The sequence below is a fragment of the Falco biarmicus genome, chromosome Z, assembly GCF_023638135.1.
Source record: "Falco biarmicus isolate bFalBia1 chromosome Z, bFalBia1.pri, whole genome shotgun sequence".
Lineage (NCBI taxonomy): Eukaryota > Metazoa > Chordata > Aves > Falconiformes > Falconidae > Falco > Falco biarmicus.
In genome coordinates this window covers 2897628-2923144 of record NC_079311.1, presented here as the reverse complement: position 1 = coordinate 2923144, position 25517 = coordinate 2897628, and the positions used below count along the sequence as shown (strand labels likewise).

The 25517-nt window shown below is 39.3% G+C and overlaps 1 protein-coding gene across 2 annotated transcripts in view; it reads left to right on the top strand.

Annotated features, from left to right (window-relative positions):
• Nucleotides 1-25517, top strand: part of EDIL3 (EGF like repeats and discoidin domains 3) — a 256888-nt gene that overhangs the window by 158233 nt on the left and 73138 nt on the right. For both annotated transcript variants that reach the window (XM_056325649.1, XM_056325648.1), the window contains one exon: nt 21201-21382. In XM_056325649.1, the coding sequence (XP_056181624.1) occupies nt 21201-21382 (182 nt within the window). The remainder of the gene's footprint in view (nt 1-21200; nt 21383-25517) is intronic.

The window sequence follows — 25517 nt, the reverse complement described above, 5'->3', positions numbered from 1 at the left end:
AGAAATGTTGTGTTTGGCTCAGGAATTAGTTCTCCTGTCTTCCACCTCTGTTATTCCTGCTCAGGGAGCAATACAACCCTACCTTTTCAGTGACATAGAATCATAGAAATTCACAAAAAGTAGAGGAGAAAAAATACTCATAAATATAATGCACTGTTCCTATGCTGGAAGAACTTTTGTGTGCATTTTTATGCATGGCGAAGCCTATGACAATGCATATTTCAGCATTTCTAAGGTTTAAAAGAAAAATTACAGCATACCATTATTCTCAAAGTAGCCTCTATAGCTCTTAAGTTCCTGGTCTGGTCAATAATGCACATTCTCTTTTTATGTCCTCACAGAATGAAAAATAATTTGCAGGTAAGGAATTGGTACCATAAAAGAAATAAAAGCCTGGCTGTAGCCAGTAGAAGCAAGCTGAAAACAAATCACCAGTTAGTGTGACCAAAAAAACCCCCTTAAAGGTATGGAAAAACAGCTTCAATAAAAGCATAATTGTTATAAGCACATGAAAAGAACAATTCACTGCTGCAATAGGCTCAACCAAGTTCCCAAGTCACAGGATCATTTGTTCTGTTTCAGGTACTAGTCCAACTGGAAAACGCCTTATTCCAAGGCTTAGTATTTATAAGACAAAGGGAGCTTATTTCAAAGTAGATGAATCATGGAAGGTGGTTTGCCACCTGAGTCAGCCTGGTCTAGTCGGCCGCTACCCTTTGGTAGACACAGGAATGAACAATGATAGGGAAATCACCCTTAGAGCCATGCAAACTCCTCGTAATGGAACTGCCTTGAGGTTTGCAATGGTTCACAAACTGATTGCAGGGTAGAAGTACAGGTGAATACGGCATAAACCTTGTAGGAGTTGAAAGCTTGAAAGAAGATTCACATTTTGGAGATTCATTTGCACTTGGAATTCAGGCCAAGCTGTGAAAGATGAAAAGCCATGCGAACTAAAGAGAAAATGGAACAAAACACGGTTACAGGAGCCCTAAAAGAACTAAAATCTCCAGGTTCAGCAAAGCTCCCACCGGCAGTTTTCATAAGGAGGAGGAAATGTAATATGTTCAGTGATCAGCTTCCCACTGAGACAGGATTCACAGCTCCTGCTGCTTTGGACAGAAGGAGAGTCCAGCAAAGCTCCTGTTCCAGGCATTGGTGCAGCCATGTGTGAGCTACATAGGAGGGGAATGAGCAGTGCTGGTAGGTTACATCTATTTTGGTCCCTGACGACCACCATGCTCATTTGTTGCATGCCATTAGGTGATCCAAGGGCTTAGAAGAAATCCAGAATATCTCCAGTGCCCTGTTGCTTGTGTTGGAAGGAAGAGCAGCATGTTGTTCATCACAACTTGGTCTGATTCCTAAGCCTCCTCAGGGTTCCGCCTGGGAATGGCAGTCGTTCATTGCCTGTGAGATCAGAGGCCAGTCTTATTTACTCAGGGGTGTCACTGCTTCAAAAAACAAGTGAGGACATGAGCAGATATGAAAAATTCCCCAACAACACAATACTGAGAAAGAAAGGCTTTGTTTCTGTCATGGTGTACATAAATTTGGACTCAAGAAGGGTGCAAGTGAGTTTTTGAAGTGGAGTAGGGTTAAGACTTGAAAAATTTGCAAGTACTTTGCCTAGAAAAAATGCTCAATTTAAACCCTTTTTCTTTGCATCTGTGATTGTTTTCTAGTATTAATGCAAAATGTCATTCGGCCAGCTCTTGTTTTGGCGCAGTTACTTAGAAAGTTTGTTTACAGAAAGGTATCACACAGAACTTTTACCCTGTAAAACTGATGGACAGATTTACATCCCTTACTGATCCAGAAAAATCTGGTTGATAATGCTCAGCCATAAATATGATTTTCCTGTGCTGGCAGGTCTGTACAGTTGATGGTGACATTGTATGCCTTCAGCAAAGATCAGTTTCAGTGTGTAGTATGTAATATTGCACCTATTCTTCTAATAATAATATAAATTCCCATTTATGCTGCTGTTGCTGAAACCTAATTTCATAATTACTGCTTCTGTTTTTGTGCAGTTCAATTTTACCCATCCATGTTTTGAAATTTCATCCCAGGGGTAGCATAAAAATTAACTGTGTTGTAATTCATTACATCAAAGTTAAATAAAAGCAAATATTGCTAAGAAAAATATTCCCCAGTATTCTTTTAACTTTGAAAGCAAATTTGAATGCTTACATCCACTGTATGCAGATAGGTTTCTTTCTTTTTCTTCAGTGTTTCTAAAATGTGTCCTTTCTCTTCTGCATAGCAGTAAAACATCTATACAGGAAGTGGAATATGGATTTTGCTGTGATTACTGAAACATCTTCCTCTTCTTTTTCTTACCTCCTTGTCCTTCCAAAATTTTTTTTCATAATACCATTAACTTTTCCATCAGGTGCAAATTTGAGTGAGTATTGAGTTTTGTTCATTTTTAGACATAGGAAGTTTTTTCCTCGATAAAAAGTGTCAGGTGGAAAATACTCAGGAATTAAATTCCTTTCCCAAATCGCATGATGGAATCTGTTCAGCCTATTCTCATCTCTTCTGAAGTTAATGGGGCACAAGTTACATGATGTCCTTTAAAAGCTCTGATTTAGTCTTAGACATACAAATAAAACTGCTAGAAAGAAAATATGGTTTATTAATATGGTTTATTAATGAAGTGTAGTATGTTTTTCCCTTCACCTAAGAAGTTAAATCTCTGTAGCATTAATTGCAAATAGATTTAAAAATTGAAACACTAGTTTTTTGATGCTGTTCATTATTAGTATTTAGTGATGGAGAGTCCTCTTTTCAGACACTTTAATATACTTTAAAAGTGGTGTTTGGTTCAATATGGAAAGCCATCATCTAACCTAATGAGATTTGCTGTCTGCAAAGTGCAAGGAGAAGCAGACCCCAAGAAATTCACCAAGACAGCTTACTGTGTAGGGAGCTGGCCAAGTTAACCAGTATTAAAAGTTGAGGAGACGTGTAATTTTTGTGAACAGCAAAAAATGCAGCAGTCTGCAGCGTCCATGTGTAAGGGACGTAAAGCAGATGAGTGTTTCCTCTTGGGGAAGCAGAGAAGTGACTGCACTGTTCTGCGACTGGAGAAGGGGCCTGAGGAAAATCAGATTCAGCCCCACTGGCATCTTTTATGCATGGTGGAGCACCTTCAAACGATTGTGTGAGAGTCGCGACCCGTAATTCTCACAACACCAGGAGCTGCGATATGAATAACACAATCTCAAGTTTGGTCAGATACGGAAGGTATTTCATTTTCTTATAAGTAGATGGTAGTCTTGTTCATTTAAACTTTACAACTCCTGAAAGACATATAAAGCTTCAACTCAAGCTGCTGCATTTTCCAAACTGCAGTTGATTCTTATTCATGTTGTTAGATGCAAATACACACCTGCTGAAGAGATACGGTAGTTAAGTGCACATATTCCTCCTTGTTAGTTTTGCTCAGATTAGGTCCTCTTGCACAAGAGAAGCTGAGAAACGAGTTCCCCTGTTCTGTCAATCCTACTGCAGTTAAATTAGCAGACCAGCATCCAACATTGCAATATTGTGGTCCATGTTAAGGCAAAAGGATCTGAAGTCACAATAAATTTTACATAGGGACACTTAGACAAGAAAGGCATTAAGATGTTTCCAGAGTCATGTGAGCTTTTTGACTTGCACTGAGGATATGGGATGAAAAGGTTATTGGGAATTCAGACTGAGATTTCTAAGTTTTTATAACATAGTGTTAGAGTTTTGTGATAAGTCATTATGGATAAATAATAGCATAGTTTACTGCTATTGCTACTTTATTGAAACAAAAGTATCAAACAATTTGGCTTTGGTGATTGCAATGTAATTTTGTTATGTGCACGTTTATTTGGAGTTGCTTAATACAGACATTGTCAGCACAGCAGGGTCTCCTGGCTGTTACTCAGCCGTCAGTCTAACACTTCAAGATGAATTTGTAAACAGAGTTGTGCTCATTTCTCTGTTACTGACAGGTAACTTCCCATTTGCCTGTTCTTATAACATTTTGTGAATAGTTCTCTTTACGTAGTTATCCCTGAAAGTTACTGAGTCATTCTGTAACTTTTCAGATGTCTAGGCATTTTGTAAATAAGATGAGAAGATTTTATTCACAATGAAGTCAAACATTTATTTTTTGCTTTATTTTTGAAAGGAAAATGTGAAAAGATTTGGATTTTGGTATATGGATGACGTTCTCTAATACCTTCCATCTCTTCTATAAACAGCTGGAATGGAAAAGGCACAGATATCTAGTGGCTTCATTGACCACGTTTATCTTGGAGGCATTCCAGGAAAGGGGATATTATTTCTTAGTTTGTCATCTTAGAAATACAAATCTCTTCTAGGTAATCTCCTAACAAACTCTTTTCCTATATAATATTAAATTATTGGATAATAAGGCTTCTTACAGAATACTGAGTAAACAGCCTATAAACAGTATTAAAAGGGATGCCTTTTGAAATAGTGGCTTTTTAAAGTCTACTTTCTATTCTTAATTAAACTGCTATACTTATTCATTATGTATGCAGTGTTTTTTCTTGGGAATTGTTTTTAGACTATTTACATGAATAACATAATGTATTCTTAGCTAAATTTCAGTACCATTTTATTGGTAATTTCTTAAGAACATGAAAAAACATTGTGCTGGGTCAGAGAGTTCAACAGCCCAGCTGGCTTACCAAGTCTGTGACTGTGGCAATGAGAAACATTGTTTTAGGAGAGAATGTAGGCTGGGGCAGTTTCTACCATTTCTTCCCCTCCTATCTCCTCCATGTCTACAGTTCCTGTAGGAATATCAGAGGGCACACCTCTGGTCAGCCTCTTCAGTTTCATCTGTGGACCTATTCCTGAATTTGCGTGGGTTATTTTTTTTGAACCTGTTGATCCTTTATCTGCCTCTAGAAGGCTCCAGAAGACCACTACCCACTGTGCAAAATACATTCTTCTATATGTGTTAAGCTGACTTTTTGTGAATTTCAGTGAGTGCTCCCTATTTTCAGTAATGTAGATGGGATGAACAGTACTGCATTCGTCTCATCTATCTCTATGTAAAGTTCAGTCATATCCCTCCTTGGCCTTTTCCTCTCCAACTTGAAAAAATCTAGGTTTTTATTCCCTTTTCCTACGATATCTGCTTTTTCCCTTTAATCATTTGAACTGCCATCCCCTATGATTTCTTTAGGTCTGCACCTTCTTGGAAGGCAGAGACCTGAACTGCACATGGTATGTGGTCACACCAGGGTTTCATATACATGTGAAATAATACTCTGTGTCTTGCTCTCAGTGCCTGACTTTTTACCAGCTTTTTTGGCTGCCACTGCATTTTGAGCCAAGAACTTCAGAGAACTGATGATGATGACTGTGAGATCTCTGCAGTCCTAATGGCCATTTCCAAGTTCAATCTTGTACAGGCATATTTTAGGGGTTTTTTTCATAGCTGCAGTATTTTCCATTTGTGTACATTGAGGTTAATCTGTCACCCTTTCGACCACTCATTCAATTTTCATTGTCCTTCTGGAGCTGCTCATCATCAGAGTGTCATTTGATCAAGAGAGCTTAGTAGCTTCAAAGTGGACAATTTCCCCATTCATACTTTCCTCCAGGCCACTGATGAGTAAAACTTACTCCAGCAATGATCCTCAGGGGATACCACTGCTGACATTTCATCTTGAAAAGCTACTTCTTGTCCTTTAGTTAGACTTATAGCTGTGGCAGGGCCTTTTCAGCACTCCCTGGCAAGAGCCTTTCATGTGGAACCTTATCAAATGCTTTCTGAAAACCCAAGCGTGCTGTTTCCGCTGTATTTCCTTTATCCCTATGCACATTATTCCCATTAAACTTGGTCAGGTGAGGCAGCACTGCCATTTACAGAAGCCATGTTGGCTCTTTTCTAACAGATTGTCTTTGTCCAGGTGCTTAGTGATCTTAATTACAGACTTAGCAGCCTACAAGATGTCTAAGTCGACTCACCGGCCTGTGGTTCCCACAGTGCATCCTAAAGCTGTGTTTTGTAGGTGGGAATGAAGCACTGGTCTATCGGTGCAGCTCTGTAGTCCCCTAAATCTACCCTTTTCATCTAAGCACAATTCCTCAAAACACTACGTCATGAAATCACATTACCGCTGGAAAAAGCAAGTCATTAATAGGTGCCAGGAAACTCCAAAATCCTGTAGTTTCCATTTTTTAAATCCTCAGGCTACCTAAGATTTGTCTATTTTCAACCTGTGTCCTCAGCGTGGAGCTTGTAGAGCAAGTGAAGGCCAAAAGTGAATTTTACAACCTTACTATAAAAGTATGAAGAGAGGATTTGGTAATGGAAGCGTGTAATAGTCACTTAGCAGTAATGGCACTGTTGAGAAGTAGAACGTAATATCCAATTTCTTTATATTTGATTAGTTCTGATAGCCATTGCTTACACACATGAACTGTGTTGTCCAGTATGATAGCAGAATAATGTGCTGCTGTGGGCTGAGATGCTACATCAGCATAAAAAGCATTTAATCTCTTTGGACATATCAGCAAATAGGTAGCAATCCTTCCCATTACTGTCTGAAAAGCTGTCTTCTGTTGCACGGAACATAACTAATCACTTCATTTTCATGTCACCTCCTAGAGGCTTGAATCTTACTTAACACAGCATCATTTGAAAAGTTTGCTTGTCTGAAAGTGTCTGTGCGCTTATTAGCTGCCACCGACGCAAATTGGTAAAAATGTTGCCTTTGACATACAGTATTTTACGTGAGGCATGAAACAAGATTAATCATATTCTTCACCTCAACGCTGCAATACCACACTGGCTACTAACATGTTTGGAATCACACTTCAGAAATCAGAGTAATAATAATAATTAAAATGTTAACAGGTCGAGAAAATCCATTTATGTTTTGTTTTAAATCTGCGAAGCAAACTTATGGAGATAAATGCCTTCTGTTAATCAGATTTCAGAGTTGAATGGCTCTATAAACTTACCAGGCCTCTGCAAAAAAGTGTTATTCCTTTGTGTAGTTAGGAGTGACCTCCAAGTTATAAGACCTGCATGTTTCATTTTTTGTCTAAGTAGATTAAAACTATCTGAAATAATCACTGACATTGCGTGTTCTTGGCGTCTACTGAAGCACAAAATAAAATGGGGGTTTGTAAATTCAATTTTGTGGTTTCATTTTGCATTGCAAGAGACTAGAAAGAGGAATGCATGATCTGTTACCTTGTCTCAGTGGAAGGGCTGATTAAGTTCCTTCAATGAGAACAAAAGCATTGATTGGGTCTTGCCCATGGTCTTCAGAACAACAATTAACATGAGTTCCTACAACTGAGTTACTCAGTATCATTCAGATCAGAACACTGGATTTGGGAAAAACACTTGAGCTACACGGAGTAAGGAAACCATGTGATTAGCTGCAGAATGATCAGAATGGTGAGCAGCTAAAATGTGGGAAGCTGAGCTTGTGACCTACAGCTGTCCCCCCACTATGTTAACGCTCACCAGCAATCTTCAGCTCCAGTCCATGCAACGAGAGGCTGAGTAGCTCAAGTCCAAAGCACTGCTGCACTGAAGCTGGAGATTTCTAGCTGTGGGTAAATGTCTGACTAGCAAAACCAGATGTATAGCTAATGTGGCTGCGGTAGTACACCATCTCTTTTGGGCAACGGTGATTTTAATCTTCGTATTAGAGATCTGCAGTTTTAAAATTCAAAAAGTCAGTGTTCCATACACAGCTCTCACACAACTTAGAATTCATTCCAAGTGAAAATCTGCCTCTGTGTGGGAGGGACTGTAGAGGGCTTAGGCTCTGCCTGTATTTAAAAGTGATGTTTTAAGAGGTGACATAAGAAGCAATAGCTGCTAGTGGGGGGGAAAAAACCCTGTCTTGAACTGGAGAGCAGATGAGATGGCAGTAAGAATGTGCTTGACAAAAGAAAAAAAAAAAAAAAAAAAAAGAAAGGAGACCAATACATTAAAATAATGTGTATGTAGGAACGTACTTACTGTGTCTGTATAATCTGTAGCTGTACCGGTATGCTGTAATCAGTGTTCTTGGACTACTGAAGCCAAGCCATGAGACAATTAATCAGATGAGTGGGATACATAACCATCCTTCGCAATACCTCCACACAATATGTTTGCTCTTTGCAAGTACGACTGAAGTAAACTGAATGTACAAAGGCAGAGTACTTCCAGTAACTTAAGATTCTAGCTCTTCAATCTGTCATAGGGTGCATTTATGCATCTGATCTGCATATATATGCAAAGACAGCATCTTCCAGAAAAAGAAAAGTCTTCTTGGGAATCTACCTTCTCCTGGAAATGAAGATGTAATTTCTAAAACCAGAAATTCTGCTTTGAGAAATATACTGATTATCCGTGCAACTAATGTCAAAACTTTGATTTGGTACAGGAAAACATACAGAATTTTTGTATGTCAGCATCATTGTAACAGACTGTGACTGACTGGGAGAAATATATTCATCCTTAACTTTATCAAAAAAATCTGGACTGCAGACACATTTGTAGAAAGTGTTCTGCTTATGAATAGCTCCCAAGAAGAAAAAGGTGCTAACCAACAAAATATTTATTGTTATTGTTATTGCTATTATTAATTCTTAATTGTTAATTCTTAATTGTTATTTCTTGTAGCACTGCATAATAATGAATCAAGTAAAGTACTTCAGGGAAAAGTACTTTTTTTTACAATTTACCCATTGTAAATGAATAACACTCCAAAGTTAATAGATGAATATCAGATTATTCCTACTCAGAAAAGGCTCCTCTGTGCTGGTTTGACAACAGGATTTACCAGTCTGTGAGCATTGATCTGCAAAGAACCTGGAGTTATAACTATCTGGAATGAGAACATCACAACAAGGTTGAGGTTGGCAGGGTCCTCTGGAGGTCCTCTAGTCCAGCCCCCCTGCTCAAGCAGGGCCACCTAGAGCCAGGTACCCAGGACTATGTCCACTCAGGTTTGTAGTATCCCCACAGACAGGGCTCCACAACCTCCCTGGACAACCTGTTCCAGTCTTTGTCCATTCTCACAGGGAAAAAAGGAAAAAAAATATTTAAAAATCACATGTTCAGGTGGAATTTCCTGTGGTTTAATTTGTTCCTGTTGCCTCTTGTCCTGCCAGTGGGCACCACTGAGGAGAGTCTGGCTCCTTTGTATTCATTCCTTCCCATCAGACATTTATACACATTGATAAGATCCCCCTGAGCCTTCTTGTCTGCCGGCTGAGCAGTCCCAGCTCTCCCAGCATCTCCTTGTAGATATGCTCCAGTCCGTTAGCCATCACGGCCCTGCACCGAGCTAATTCCAGTAAGTCCACTTCTTTTTAATAGTGGAGAGCTCAGCACTGGACATAACACCCCAGATGTGTCTCCTCAGTGCTGAGTAGAGAGGAAGGACCACCTGCCTTGACCTGTTGGCAGTTCTCTGTCTGATGCAGCCCAAGAGGCCTTCTTTGCCATGCTGTCTCATGGTCAGCTTGTCCAACAGGACCCCCAGGTCCTTTTCTGCCAAGCTACTTTCCACCTTCCCAGCCTGCCAAGGTGTACTTGTGCATGGGGCTGTTCCTCCCCAGGAGCAGAGGTAGGACTTTGCACTTCCCCTTGTTGAACTTCACAAGGCTCCTGTTTAGTCCATTTCTTCAGCCTGCTGAGGTCCCTCTGGATGGCAGCAATACCCATTTGATGTATCAACCTCTCCTCCCAGTTTTGTGTCATCTGCCAACTTGCTGAAGGTGTACTCTGTCCCAGTGTCTGGGTCACTAATGAAGGTGCTGAAACTCTTGGCCCCCGTATTGACCCATGGGATTCACCACCACTGGCATTAGATGTAATATAAACAGAATGAGGAGTCACTTGGTATTTCTAGGGCAAACAGCTTTCTGAGGTTTTCAGTGGGTGTTTTGACTTGAATCACTTGCTAATTCCAATTCCAAAGCCACATCAGCCTTTTTATGATCATGTTTTTCAACAGAATAATCAAAGTCTGGAAAGTTATTTGCTGTTATGCTCACCTCTTCCTTGGCATCTGTTTTTAAAAGACCTTTTTCCGTAAAGCCCAAGTATGATAACTGTCTAGTAAATCTAGTTTTGCAGAAAAATATATCATCATGTATTGTTAAAGTAACCGCTTTTCAGTGTTTTTAAAACTCACCAGCTTAGTTTCACTTAATTTTAGCCTCTTAAACCTAGGCACTTAAGTTGAAGACAAGTGCTCTAGGTCTGTCCCTTGGTCAGTAGACACAGAAAAGATGACCACATTTGTCTTAAACACTTCCCTAATAGACGTTGGAATAATGGAAAACATGGTTTTGAGTTGCCAGTTTCTTTCCAGAGATGACAGGAAGAGCCTAAACAGCTATTCAGGGCAGATACGTAACTTCTAGGTGCCTGAAGCTGGGTCATATGGATTGCATCCCTTACATTTGCTTTGTTTAGTTAGCTATTTCTTAATTCAAACACTTTGGAATAATGTCCTATTTATGGTGAAATGAGATGTTGATAAGGAAAAAATAAGGGTCTATGAAGAAAAATTAAAAAAAGGTCATGTAAAGATTTATGTTTAAAATACACCATGGAGTCACAAATGCATCTCACTTTAGTATACTGCTGTAGTAATGAAAGGCTTCTCTTACTGCACATATAGCACGATAAGTTTCTGAATTTTTTCCACCCTAATAAAAGTCCATGACCTTGAAATTAATTCTGTATTTTTAAATAAACAGGACTTTAAGCCCTGATCCTTAAAGGTGCTCTACATGAATATAAGGTTGTACCTACATCAAATGGCTTCCAGAACAAAGTCTAAATGCCGATATCTGAATAATTTGAATTATTAAAAAGTTGGATGTGTTATAGAAGAAGATGGGAACAGCTTAGAGACCATAACAACTGCTGTTCCTGTGTAGTCAGAGTTAAATAACAGTCGTTTGCTTACAGTTTGTGTCCAGTACTGTGGGTATAGCTCATATTTAGCGTATCAGTTTAGCAGTATATTGCAGGATATTCTCATCTTTTTACTTCTTTCTGAAGAGCATGTATTCCATTGTAATGTAGAATTCATATTAGTGCCGCTAGTAGTAGTAATTTTTAAACAATTTCAATGAATGAATACATCTTGTAACAAGTAATATTGTCATTCCTAGGAACAGTTGCTTTCTTATGGGGAGGGGAAAAAAAGTAACAAACCACAACCCACCAAACCACAAAGACAGAAAGAATGTCTCTAGGCAGCAAAATGAGATTTGCCACTTGAAAAGCACTACTCTTCTCCTGGCGAGTGAGCATTCTCATTGTCAGGCTGGCTTGCAGGAATGCTAATTACACTGATGTAATCCCACTGATTTCCATTGTACACCTGCTAGAAAAATGCAGATTGTCTTTTCAGTGCAATGAAATCTTGTCTGTCCAGTTTCACTTCCAAAAGAGGATTTGGGTGTGGGGTTTTTTTTTCTTTTTCTTTTTCTTTTTTTTTTTTTTTTTTTTCTGGCGGGGAGGGGTGGGGTGCGGGAACAAGCAGATTTTGAGAAAAAGCAGTCATTAAGCCTGTGGATACCTATGTCACGAGTTGCCTTCAAGTAAGCAGTAGTCAGTTAGCACTTTAACAAAAATGTAGTATCAGCATCTGGTTCCTGCAACTAATTCAAAGAATGAGGCAGAGCTTCAAAACAGTCAGCTGGTCAGAATCCCAGGTATTTCACCTCTCCTGGTAGGATTTAAGAAAATCAAAGGAAGGAAATTAGTGAGCTTCCCTGTTCAATTAGCACCTCTGAAATTAGCATTCCCACCAGCCGGCACAGCTGTGGGTGTGCGTTTGCACCAGCAGGACACTGCAGCTGAGAGGCTTCTCCACTGATGAACCCCATTTTGCAGCACTGGTATGAATATTCTTGAGCTTGCACTTTTTTTGTATCCTGGGAGTGCTGACAGCTCCTGGAAATTGTAATATTACAGTTTAAGACATATTTGACCACTCTATGTTAAAATTACTAGGTTTTCTAGTACAAATGTTGCCCTGTGCCAGAAAAAAACCCAAGTCCTTTGGAATAAAATTAGGGAGAAGAGAGGATACAGTACAATATATTGCATTTGTCACATAGGTAAGGTTTCTGTCTATGTACATGCTCCATGAAAAGAAAACAAAACAAAAACCAAAACAAACAAAAAAAAACCAAAACCCAAACAAAACCAAACAAAAAACAACCCACAAAGCTGTGTGTCACTAGAGAAAAACACATGAACGTAAATATAAAACCAAGGAACTCTGAAAGAATTAGTCTGTAACTGTCCTGAAATCAGGCTGAACTTTGTCAGAACACTATATCTCATTAGCAAATTTCCTAACATAGCTGCAAAGCAGCTGAGTTTTCTTGTATTCTTCAAAGAAATATTTCTGTCAATACCCAAGGAGGGGAGAAGTGCAGAGATTGCACAGGGTTCATCAGCAGCGAATAAAAAAATACTATTTTTAAATCCAGTTGGATTCTTGTCTAAGTTACGCTTAAATTGTTAATTGGCTGTACTCTCTGCCACAACCATTTGCAGTCGCTCAAAGTAAAGGAGGTAATTAATAGATCCACAACTGTACAAATCTCCTCCACTCGTAGCTGCTGGAGTCCAAATCCACCAATAACCTTGGGGCTCATAAATAGAACTTGGAATCACATATCTTTTCATGTCATTGCAACCTAAAATAATCATAATCAGCAGCAGCAGCAGCACCACGACCACCACCATCATCATCATCATCATCATCATCATCCATTTCTGTTATGCAGCATTTAGGGTTTCTGTGTCTGCCACACTTCCTTAAGTGTGTAAGTATGACCATATAGCAATTATTTTATAGCATAACTCCATAATTTGTTTTATTCAGATTAATTTTAGTAGCTTTTAAGTGGCTGTGAGTTATGTAAAACTGGTTAATGTCAATACTCAAATGTGGCAGAAATGTTATTTTTCACATTGCCAACTTGAAAGGTAAAAATAATTTTTCACATAAAGATTAATATATTTCTATATGAGAGCTCAGCAGAGAAGTTTGAGAAATGAAACTCCTGACTGCCATATAATTTAACTTAAAAAAACCCCAAACATAACTGCTGCTTGAAAACAAAATAAAATAGAGGTGATGTGTGTCAGTGAATTGTTATTCAGTGTAACTGAATAGTGGTATAAACTCCGAGGAAGCATTTTGGTTTTGGTGGACTATGGTGCTCGTCCTTTCTGAAATCACCATGGAGTTATAGTAGTTTTCTGCTTGTGGCTGTAAATTGACCATGTGGTGCTTCACAGTCAAAGTTCAGCTGACCATTTTCCTGGGTTCTGAACTGTCCCCTGGATGCTGGGTTGTGCCTCCAGCCAGCCCCACAGCCCACACAGCAAGGACAGCTGTGCTGCTTCACACCTTGTGCTATGCCGTGTGCTTGGTGTAAGTTGTGTTTGGCAACCTCAGGTAGGAGAGAGGACAGGAGACACATACACTAAACGCTGTTATAAGAAGAGGAAATTGTTGCCCATGTTCATAGAATCAGAAGAAGAAATAATGAACAGAATAAGAAACATTCAAGTTGGACTTCAATCAAACACAAAATGGGATTGTTGGATATTCACTACTGGCACTTTTGAAAAAAGGCATTGAGCAAACACCCGTCGGGGATGGTGTGGCTGTAAGGTAGTTGACCCGTCTTGGAGTAGAGACTTTTCCAGATCATATGAAGCTTGGTTTTCTGTGATAGAGATCCACAGTGTGTCTGCATTCTGGAAGCCCTCTGCCCAGGCCAGTTCTACTAAAAATATTTTGAACATGCCTAGGCATGCAGTCAATAACTTAATGTGGTGGAGTTCAGCACTGACATAGCAGCAATAATCACTTTGTGGAGCAAATACTGAAAAAGTTATTTTTGCGATGTCATGGTTTAACCCCAGCTGGCACCTAAGTAATGTGCAGCCACCCCCTCACCCCCTCACCCCCCACACCCAGTGTGATGCCGGGGAGAATTGGGAAAAAAAGGTAAGACCCGTGGGTTGAGATAAGAACAGCTTAATAATTGAAATATGATAATGTTGATGATGATAATAATAATAATAATAGTAGTAGTAGTAATAATAATAATATATGATGAAGAAGATGAAGAAGAAGAAGAAAGAGGAAAGAAGTAGAAAAGGGAGGCAACAAAAAGAGACAAAAATACAACCCAGGAAACCCAAGTGATGCACACTACAGTTGCTCACCACCCGCTGACCGATGCCCAGCCAGTTCCCCAGCAGCAATCGGCAGTCCCCGGGCAACTCCCCCCAGTTTATATACTGAGCACGATGTTCTATGCTATGGAAATAATCCCTTTGGCCAGTTGGGGTCACCTGTCCTGGCTGTGTCCCCTCCCAGCTTCTTGTGCACCTCCATGTTGGCAGAGCATGGCAAACTGAAAAGTCCCTGACTTAGGGCAAGCACTACTTAGCAACAACTGAAACATCCATGTGTTATCAACAGTATTCTTGTACTAAATCCAAAACCCAGCACTGCACCGGTATTAGGAAGAAAAATTAACTCTATCCCAGCTGAAGCCAGGACACCTGATTACAGCTTTGCAGACATGAGGTTTTAGGTGTACCCTTGTTTTTGAGCATAACTGCTTGGTCTGACGGCAGCCCAGTAGTCCTGCCATGGGCAGTGACCTGAAGCAAATGCTGAACGGTTAAGTGTAAGAAGAGGGATGAGCTCCAAGTGGTGGTTCTCCCATCGTATTTTCACAGCTGCTAGCAGTCTTCACTTTAGGGAGTTCCTAAATCAGATGTTGTATCTTCCTTTAATTTTGTTCCTGTTGGACACGTCCCCTCTTCAACTGTGTGGTATGTTGCCATTCCCCAGATGTTAATCCCTGTGCTTTTTGTGGGGAATTTGCAATCCTATCCATTCTACTCAAAGAGCAGAATGGAGAAACTGCCAAACTAGGACTAAACAAATTAGTCCTGAATAACAACCTTCCATTTCAGACACAGCACTATATTAAAAAGACATAATCTGTTTTCAGTGACTGAGCCATTGTCTCCATATGCTCCTGCACTATGCTGGAAGTGTAAGTTTTTGCAGACTTGCTTAGTGTAGAAAATCCCTCTGGATGTCCATCAGAGGGATGTGAATCCCAATGTGGATCCCATACTGGGGACTGCAGGCCAGTGTGGGAAAATGCTTGTAGTCAGAGAGGCAAAGTCCCTGTGTGAAGGAACAAGAACAGGAAATAAGAGGCTGAAGCCTAGATTGTATGGTCAGGAGCTTATGCCTGTATCAGCATTGATTACTGCAATACCAGTGGTCATCTGTAATCCCATTGTGCAATGGTGAAGATGGCAAGTGGGGACTATCGTGTCACAAAACCCATGAGGGGTCCAGTGACACCTCTAGTAGGAGGGGACCTGTGTCTCCCAGCCACATCTCTGTAAAAGCACTTTACATAGTATTTATAAAGAAAGGATTTTAGCATTATTGTGTCATGGTTGTCAAAAAAACAAGCCCTACAAGAGCATCACTTCATACACTGCATATGGGTGGATGCTTTAATAGCAGGTTGCTAAATGATTATCCATATCCATTTAACAAGGATCTATAAAAACAAATTCACCATTATCTGAAGAGAGTTGTCCTTGACAGAACAAACTGGGCCAGGATGTGTGGGTGGTAGGAGAAACAAAAGGAAGAAATAGGAGGCTGAAGCCTAGACTGCTTGGTGGGGAGCAGTGTTAATTACTGCAGTATCAGAGGTCATCTGTAATCCCATTGTCAGGGTTTGTGTTCAGCACAATTACCATGATATGCCAAGCACAGCCAGAGCCATCTCGTTCCAGAAAATGAGGTACTTAGAGAAAGACAGGATTGCAGATGTCTAAAGCAGATTTGTTTTCTGCATGCCTTCAATTTTGCATCTGTTTGTTTTGATGACGTTAGTAAGAGACAAACCAGCAAACGAAAGCTATATATTCACACTGCAAAGTCAGTCATGTTTCATCATCAATAACAAGAAATCTTTTTTCTGCTGTTTGCAAAGGCATCATCTTCATATTTTCAAGCAATTTTTAAACCATTTGGAGGTTTTGCTTAATTTGTGGACTGACATAAATGTAGAAGTCCAAATTAAATGTACTAAAGTAACATGTTTACCCAGTCCTTTCTGCTTATTATCGCCTACTGTAGTAATTCTTTATTTTAAAATGGTTTGTCTTTCCCCTATTAACAGGGGAGATCAGTGACATATATCCCTATTGTAAATTACCCCTGAAGAGATATCAATGTAAAACACAGTAAGCTGAAAGTCATCTTCTTCTATCTCCTTTTGCACAAATATTTTTGTTCAGCTGGAGGGATTTATTGTTGTATGAGATAAGGCTGGAAATGCAGAACTCATCTTTTGTCTGGGGAGCTATTTTATCTCCATACCCCCGGTCACGAGTGAAATTTGAGTTAATGATCATTTGCTTTGTGGTGCAAAACAGTACATTAGGAACGAAGGCTTCAAGGCAGTTTTATAACCATGCGATCTTCACATGAGCTAGTGAGGATTCTTAGGAGAACTGGAAAGAGTAAGTGAATCCTTCACGTTTGCTGTGTTGTTGACTGGATCCACTCACAGTCATGTAGCCATCGGTACATCTTTGCATTCCATCAACCTCATGGACAATGGGACATCATGGGCATAGATTTCTGTTTGATGAGAACAAGAGAAGCATCATTACAGTTTTATTTGGTGCATACCAATTGTCAGTGTAGGATTAAAAACAATATTGCTTGAGTTAGTATTTTGCTATTTAATGACACTAAAATAACAGCTCCAGATGATAAAATCTTCCTTCTGAATCTGTTATCATGAACCTGTCAAGCAGCTTTTTAATTGCTATTTTATTTTTTTTATTATTTTCTTGAGTCAAACTGATTGTCATCCCCCAATGTGTCAGCATTAACTAATAAAAATGGCTTTTTATTTAATGGCTGGCGTTGACCACACTACGTTGTACAGAATCATTGTAGTGATACTATTACTCCCTTGGAGGCTGCAGTTTCCCAAGCTGTCATGATTTTTGTTAAATGAACTGTGGATTTAATAGAAGGGGATGTATAACAACAAAATATAATACAGCTTGTACTTGTTCTGCAAAATTTGTATCTCAGTTCTATTTAAAAGACAATCTCCAAAAGCTGCATTTGCTTATTTCCTTCATTGTTAGCAGGCAATGGCTTATCACAGCTCTTAAGCACTAAAAGAAAGGACTGATATCTTAACATGAAGGAAAGTATTGTTTGTGTCATGAATATCTTGTGCAGAAGCTAGTCTGTAACCAGTCCTTTGCTCATAGTACCTGCTTGATGGAACTAGAGGTGGGGTATTCAGCCAAGAGTTTTCAGACAAAGTATATCTCTTGGGATTTTAGAGAGTAATAGCCCCATTAGAGCTTTTGTAAGGTGAAAGCACGACTCACAAATCTATTGGAGCATTTGGAAGAAATTAATGAGCATATGGCTAAGGGAAGTCCATTTGCGCTGCAGTATTTGACTGTCCAAATACATGTTCAACTATTTCCTTTCAACTGATAAAAGAAAGTAAATTGAAAGCTTTTCTTGTAGACTAATGTCTGATTAAAAATAAGGATCTGAAGGGTAGGTAAATGGGCAGTTTTAACTGGAAGGAGCTTATTCACTGAATCCTAAGAAAACCTTTGCGGGGGTCCTGGCTGTTAAATAAATAAGAAAGACAGCAAAACTTTCTGATATTTTCAGAAATGTACTTGGCATTATCAAAATGGACTGAGGAGTTTTAAAAATACCTTTAAATACAGATTGACCTGGCTATGAAACAGAAGGTTAAATTCAAAGTGGTCAAGTTCAAGGGAATGCTACTCAAACAAAACCCATCATGATGCATACGGGGGTATCTTATGTCGTAGGATGAGGTAGCCTGGCGTGGGCTTCCTCAAGACCCATCTGCTCAGCCTGTGTCTAAGAAATTGCTCAGTTCATCAGCGCTGCTGTAGTCAGGGTAATACTGCATTGCAAGCTCTGTGGTTTGGACTAGCAAGCAAGTCCTGGGCAGGATGAAGCTTTAGCTTGATCCAGGCTTCCCACTTCGTGGAAATGATCTGATGTCCTTCAAGGCAGTGAAAAAAAGATGGTCCCCCAAAACAGATCTTAGCAGCGTGTACATATATATATATATATTACATTGTAAGGCTAATATTACTTAGCAATTATTATCCAGTCTCATGTTTCCTACACATCTTGTTGTTATGCTTAAACTGAACACTGAAAGGGAATTTTCTAGGGTTTTTTGGTAATATTTCTGCTGTGTGGTTGTTTTAATTTTTAGGAGTGGTAAATGTTGTGTTTAACTCACATTGTAAAACTGACTGACGTGACGAACTAAGACTGGAACTGCAATTAAAATAGGAGGCGGTACAATGAAGTAGCTATTCTCTGAAGGTGGAGGCTTGCTTTGGATTTCAGGAATAATCTTCCTAAAGCTGAGAAAGGTGAACACTTCTGACCGTATGTGGTCATAGCTGACAAACCAGAGTTAAGTGCTCTACATGGTAATTTAACTGCCTTCAGTTTAGAAAGGAAAAATTCACCTTTCTCTTGTAAGGAATTCACACGTATTTGAAATACCATTTAATGCATCTCAAGCGTGAGAACTAACATACCGTCAAATCAAAGCTTTCCACAAAATTCTGCAGCTTGAACAGAGGCTGATAAGCAATAAAAATGGACAACCACATCTCTTCCAAGTCTGCCAAAGCTGGGATGTCTGTAGCAGATCAAAGGTCTTGGCATCAAATACGTGTTTTTCTTTTGAAAATTACCTGCTAGAGCCAAATACCCTTCTTCTGGACGCCACTCAAAACTGGCCCTGATACATGCTGTGGCTCCGTCCTCAAGCACACACATTTTTCCCGTTAGGTCACTGAATAATGCCAGCAGAGCTGGCAGCATCCTCATCCCTGTGCTCCTCACCGTGAGGATACAGAACACAGCTGCATGCTCCATGTCTATATTAAAAGACCTACCATACCTCCATGCCCCTTTTTTAAGCTCCTTTGGAAACCTCTCTTCAGTTTTTTAACATCTCTATTTTTATCAACCTAAGGTACCAGATTTAAGGGGTGGTTAATTCCACAGTAAACTGGAATCAGTCCTCTATGTACGCGCGTGTGTTTGTGAGTTACATGCACAGACACACGTGTGCGCTTTCTTTTCCATTATGAAAAGGCAAAGATATTTTAACAAGTAAATATAAGAAACTTTCTTAAATATGCCATTTTATTAGGAATGTAGAGTAGTTTACCTCCAGCTTCCAAGCAGATATGGCAGTTTGTACACCAAAGGAATTTATTCTGATTAGATGAAAAGATTTCAGAAAGCTATGATTTAAATAGTTCTTTCAATTTTTTAAGTAACGCTTGAAAACACAATGAAAAGTGACACTTTTCCAACATATGTGGTTTTTTTAAATACATCCTATATTACGCCTGCCTGTGCTGGTGACAAAGAATTTGTTTCCTTCTGGCACGACTACGCACCTGGTACAGCAGCAGGAAAGAGCTGCATTTTGTTATATTTTGTGCAGCATGAACAGAGCTTTTAGTCAAGTGCCGAATGCCCCCTCTATTGTTGGGTGATACATGACACAGAAAAGGAGCACTAGGGTTTCAGAAGCTAACTGAGCTTTGTGGACTGTTAAAAATGTGGATGAAACCATCTTATGGTGCAAGTCAGTCATTAATTTCAATGGGACCAGGATTTCATTTAAGCACATCCTGGAAGTAAGCCAGATTTTGCACCTAAGAAGGAACGCATTTGGAGCCCCACCTGTGGGGGTTTGGTTTATCTTTTCAGAAAGCAATCACATGCTTGTCCCTGGCTCTTGCTCCGTAATCAACTTAAAACTGCAATTTAGTTTATATTTGTCTCCATTATCAGTGATATGCAATAACCTGGGAACTGCATAGCTAGTGACTCCCAGCACTGCCTCCCTGCCTCAGCTTCTGCCAAGAGAAGCAAATTGCACTGGTCACTTTTTCTTCTCTCTACCTTTCAATTAATGAGGAATTAAATTATGTGTGACTTTCTGCCTGTGTGGTGTAAGGATTTCATAGCAGTACCATGTCAGAGTTCATTCTTGGGTACTGCTTGAGGTGCAATACTGCCAGGCTTCTGAGAAAACCTAAAGTGTAAATAAACATCTGTCCTGTTGTGTTCAAAACTGCTAAAGTGCAATTGACCCACAAAGCAGAAGATCTTTTGGGCAACTGGGCAAGATTGGCTGCTACAGTAGTTCCTGCAATTAGCTTCTCTTTATACTTTCCATCAGAACTGAGTTAAGGAAAAAAAAAATCTCTTTTACTTGAAACTGGTTGGGGATATTTAATAGTAGGTAGACTGGCAGTCATTTGTAAATTTGTTTGGACTGCTCACAATAACTGAATGATCTTGTTCATGTATTCAAATGGAGTGGCTTCAGAAAACAATGTATACGGGAATATCTTGACTTTAAAAAAGATTGCGTCTGCAGGTATTTCAGGTGCATACATTACTAGTGAATACCACACATAAAGTTATGAACACTTGAACATTGCAGTTAAATACATACTTTATAGCTTGCTGGTTAAATGTACAAGACCTTTAACTATTTTTAATATAACTGAACAATATCATGTATCTAATTTCATATTTCTAAAGATAACTGCAATAACAATTTGTAGCACATTGCCTAAATACTAACCACTATGGTGAGAGCAGTAATATGGAACTTTAGTAATTACAGAATTTTGAATTTAATTTTAGCAATTATTTTAATATTTGAATCTAAGGATCATTTTCTTTCATGGTATCTGCAAAACCCAAACTCACAACTCTTCAGATAGAACAGACTAAAAGAAATTGAAGGGCTAATCTATTTATTTCATTAATTTTGCAATGGGAATAGTTACTTACAAGCAATATTTTTGTGCTTGGGTTGTTGGGTTTTTTTCATTTCTACAAAAATATGTTACTTGAGTGCTTTATATATCTACTGATAACGTATTTGACGTGACATTTTGGATCTATTTGTAGGCTATTTGTAATTGCAGTCACTTGGGACTCAGAAGAGTTGATTGTTTCAGTTTTGCACATTTCTTTTCTTGTTTCCATTTTCAGGGTGCTCTGGCCCACTAGGGATAGAAGGAGGAATTGTGTCAAACCAACAAATTACTGCATCATCCACTCATCGAGCTCTTTTTGGGCTCCAGAAATGGTATCCATACTATGCACGACTTAATAAGAAGGGTCTTGTGAATGCTTGGACTGCTGCAGAAAATGACAGATGGCCATGGATTCAGGTAACAGATGGAGCTGAGAAGGAAAAAAATCTCCTTGATTCAATTGCCAGAGTCACTTAAGAAACTGATGAAGACAAGTGGTAAACTAACAGCTAGATTCTTATTCACTGTCAGAAATGTAGCCTGGACTAAAAGGGACTATTTAGTTGCAAAACAGTAATAATCTTGACTTTACAAATGCACAAATCCTTTTATTTAAAAAACATGTGCATATGTTCCATTGTGGCTCTAAACCATAGAAGCAAATTCATAAAGACTCTTTTCAAGGAGGCTGCTTTCCACATATGTTACATTTGCTCATTAGGGCCTCAGCAGCATTTCACAGCAGTATCTCTTGGTAGAGCTACTTTGACACATGCAGCCTTCCTTGGGCATCATTCTAGAGTGCTTTAATATGGTTTTGGCGGTACCAGAGCCTGCAGGAATAGTTTGTCCTCTCTGCTGAGTTGCCCTGGGCACACAGGTTAAGCATTGTGTGCATCATGCTGGAAGTAACAAGAACTGTTCTAATTAAGGTTGAAATAGCTGTTAGTTCAACCACATCTGTGGCTGAACACTTCTTTTTCATTCCCACTCAAGGCTGTTATTGCTAGAATGACTCAAATAGCAGTGCCCTCGTTGTGGACTGGATTTCTCTGTGCCCAGCAAATGACTTTAGTAAAGTCCTGTGGCTGTATTTTAAGGAGGATAATGATTATGTAGGGATTGCTATAGCTTTCTACGTTTATGGTGTTTTCTTTTCATATGTGAATTGGGCTAAGCTTTGGCATTTTCAGCTGTTAGTTAATAAAGTTGATGTTAGATACTAATGGGAAAACTTTCTGCACTAATCGGTGCAGTGAGTATGTGAAGACGATGCTTTGCTCCCAGTGAACCCACCGCAGGAGGAGCAAAAGATGGTCCTTGAGCAGCTTGTCTACTAGTGCTAGGCTGAACTGTCCATATGTCCCTTGGGTGTGTCAGACACACTGTCCTTAAAGTGACCTTTGTGTATGTGGCAAAATTGTTGTTTATATTCAAGTTTTTGTGCTGACTACTGTTCGTGATTTCTCTAAGCAGTTCCCAGATAAGTGGGGAAAAAGCGTACAGGATTACCTGTTCATTTTTCACGTTTGGAGAGCAGGCGCTGTTTGATGAAGATTTTGAAACTGGTGTGGTGAGAATGCTGGATTTTGTCAGTTCTGAGAAATGAAACCAATGTTACTGTTTGTTATACGCTGCAGAGTGAAAACACAAAGGCCCTTCAATGTATTGTAAGTCAGTTTTCTTCCATAAAGACCAGAGAGGTCAGGAAGTCTTGTAAAATTTATGCATTGAAAAAGAACTGGGAAGAGTGATGCTATGGGACTTGAGCAGAATTATTTTCACAGGAATAGAAAGCTAATGTAACTGTAATAGATAATGAAAAAGTCAGTGTTACAGTAGCTTTTGGGCTGTTTTGGAGTGTGGACTTTATTAAATGAGCTGGAGAACAAATTCAAAATCATTTAGCACTAGCCCCCTAGACATGTCTTTACTAGGAGATGAACTGGATGGGGATGGCTAATGGTCTGTTGCCTCTACGTCTGTACTTGGCAAATCCACCGTGCGCTGTGCAGGCAGCTCTGAGGCAGCTGTGCAGGTTTCTACCCAGACCAGAGTTATGTCTGCCTTGGACTCTGCTGCCAGGGAAGTCTTCCCTTCGCTCTTACCTGGAAGGGAGTTTGGACCAATGGAGAAAATGTGTCTACAAAATTCAGCCCATGGCAGCAGGTTTAAACAATTTGCTCTTTTTTGGAGTTAATAACCTAATCTAGGTAGTGCAAACCCTATGCAGGTTATTCTGTAATTTTGAAAGCCATAGTATGTAAAGACTTTCTAGAAGCTAATTAAGTGAAATTATTAATGTGTACTAAGCACCTAGCATTCCCTTCTGTTTCTTCTCTTTTTTCTTTTAAAATAAACTTTGGTCTGTAATTTTCAGGAAACCTGCCAAGTATTTTTATCTTCTCTTTTCAGTTCAGAGCAAAAATAAAAATAATCTTTGTAGTTTAAAAACAAAAGCTGAAATCTTGAGAGGATTCCCCACCCCCACCCCCACCTTTTCTGAGGACTTTTCTCCTTAACACACCTGGGAACAGAAAATGTAAATTTTTTTTCAGGGAGATGATACTTGCAGAGAAAAAGTGCTTTTTTTAGTGTGCTGCAGAAACCCCGTTTTGATTTGGCAAGGATACAGATCTCCACAAACTCACACTTTATGCACTACATAGTAGTTCTTTACATCAGAGCACTGTCTTGTTCTTCAAGCATGAAATACACTCACTCTGAGAGACAGGTACTTGCTGACCCGTATATGGGTGAACAGTTTCTGTTGAGAGGAGAAGCAGAAATCCCATGTCTTGTATCTGCACAGCTTCTGTAATGGCCGGGGAGACACTTCACAGGAATTTGTGGAAAGTTACAAAAAGTCAGCCGACTCCGACTCGTGTTAAGTTTCTGTCTACCTTCTTTCTGGCCTTGTGGGACAAATGCTTCCTCTACCAACAGCCTCTTCCGAGTTTTTATTTTCTTTAACATGTCACCAGCTTCTTCCCACACCCCAGTGTGAGGCGTCTGTATATGGGAAAATTTCCATGTTGGTCTGATTCACGAAGTAGCTGGTGCAGAAGGTGGCTCCTGGAAAACACTGTGAATATTTGGCAGAGATTAAGTGGAAGGCTATGAAACCAGAAACCCCATTTTTAGGAAATGTAAATTAATATTTAGTGCGTTGAACCTGAAGCGGTAGCCTGTTAGCTCTTACAGTTTCTAAAGCTAGATAAACTCTAAAGGTAGCTGTGTATAATGGGCAAAGTCCTGTGAAGTATAATTACGTACAGGCCTGTAGCTATTTTTGCCTTGTTCCTTCATTATCAATTTTCTTTGTCATTTAATTTCTTTATTTATATGCAGCTTGGCAAATGAAAGGTTTGAGTGCTTCGCTTATAACTCACTTGTAATGAGTGCAGAGTATTTTGTCTCTAATCTTTCAGGTGTCTGACACACATGAACTGATTAGTATGCAATTTCATTTTCCTGCATTCTCCCAATGAATTGAAAATTGAAATTGCCATTTTAAATTTACACTCTCAGCATGTAATTAGTAATGGCACTACAATGCATGTAATTGGCTTGTGATTTAAAGGGTCACTGATCATGTTTTTGAAAGCACGTTAATTCAGAGTAACTCATACCTGCTTTTTAAAGTTCTGCTGACCTTTGTTTCTCCTCATGGGCTGGCTGTGATAAAACAGCACATGTGTATAGTTTTTACCATTTTGTCAGCGACACTAACTTTTTGTGTTTCCTAATACAATGAGAAAAAAAAATAATCCCACATTTCTATTTTTATTAGTCGTTCCTGAGATATAACCAAAATGGTCGCTTTGACTGTTCTGGTGAGAAGTCTTTTTTTAAGAGAGCACTGGTTTCTCTTTTCCCTGTTGTCTTTTTGCATTTATGGCTTTAAAATATGCTGTTCTTTTTTATTCTGAATTCACTTAATCTCTGCTCCTTCCCTACACGCATCTATATTTTTCTATTCAGATACATATTTTGTCAAGGCAGTATGGATCAGTACAGAGATGGCCATGGGCAAGACTGTTGTTTGTATTCGTCTTTACCGTTGCCAAAGTCATAGTAACTGCTAATCTCTAACATAAACTGCTGGCAGGACCTGCTAAACGTTACTCTCCTCTAGTGATTTCTAACCTAGGGTCCATGCCTATAACCTTACATTTCTTCTTCTCTCCCAGTTTCACCACCCAAACCTAATACTTCTTGATTCTTTTTTTTTTTTTCCCCTGGTTTCCCTGTTGTTTCCATGAAATATTATCCTTTTTTATCTCTGTGCAGCTATTATCCCTTTAATACACAAAGACATCAGCCATGGTCGATATGCCAAAAATCAATAAACTGAAATGTGGTGAAGAACATTGTAAAACGAGACAGAATAATTTGGTATAACTAGCAGTGTAAGGACTGGCCTACAGTACTGAAGTACTAAGTCACGCACTTAAGAAGTGTAAGTAGCTTTGAAGAAGGATGGATGTGAAGCAACCATGCTCAGGGATGAGAGGGAGTAAGGTGGGTGATTATTGCCCCATAAGATAAT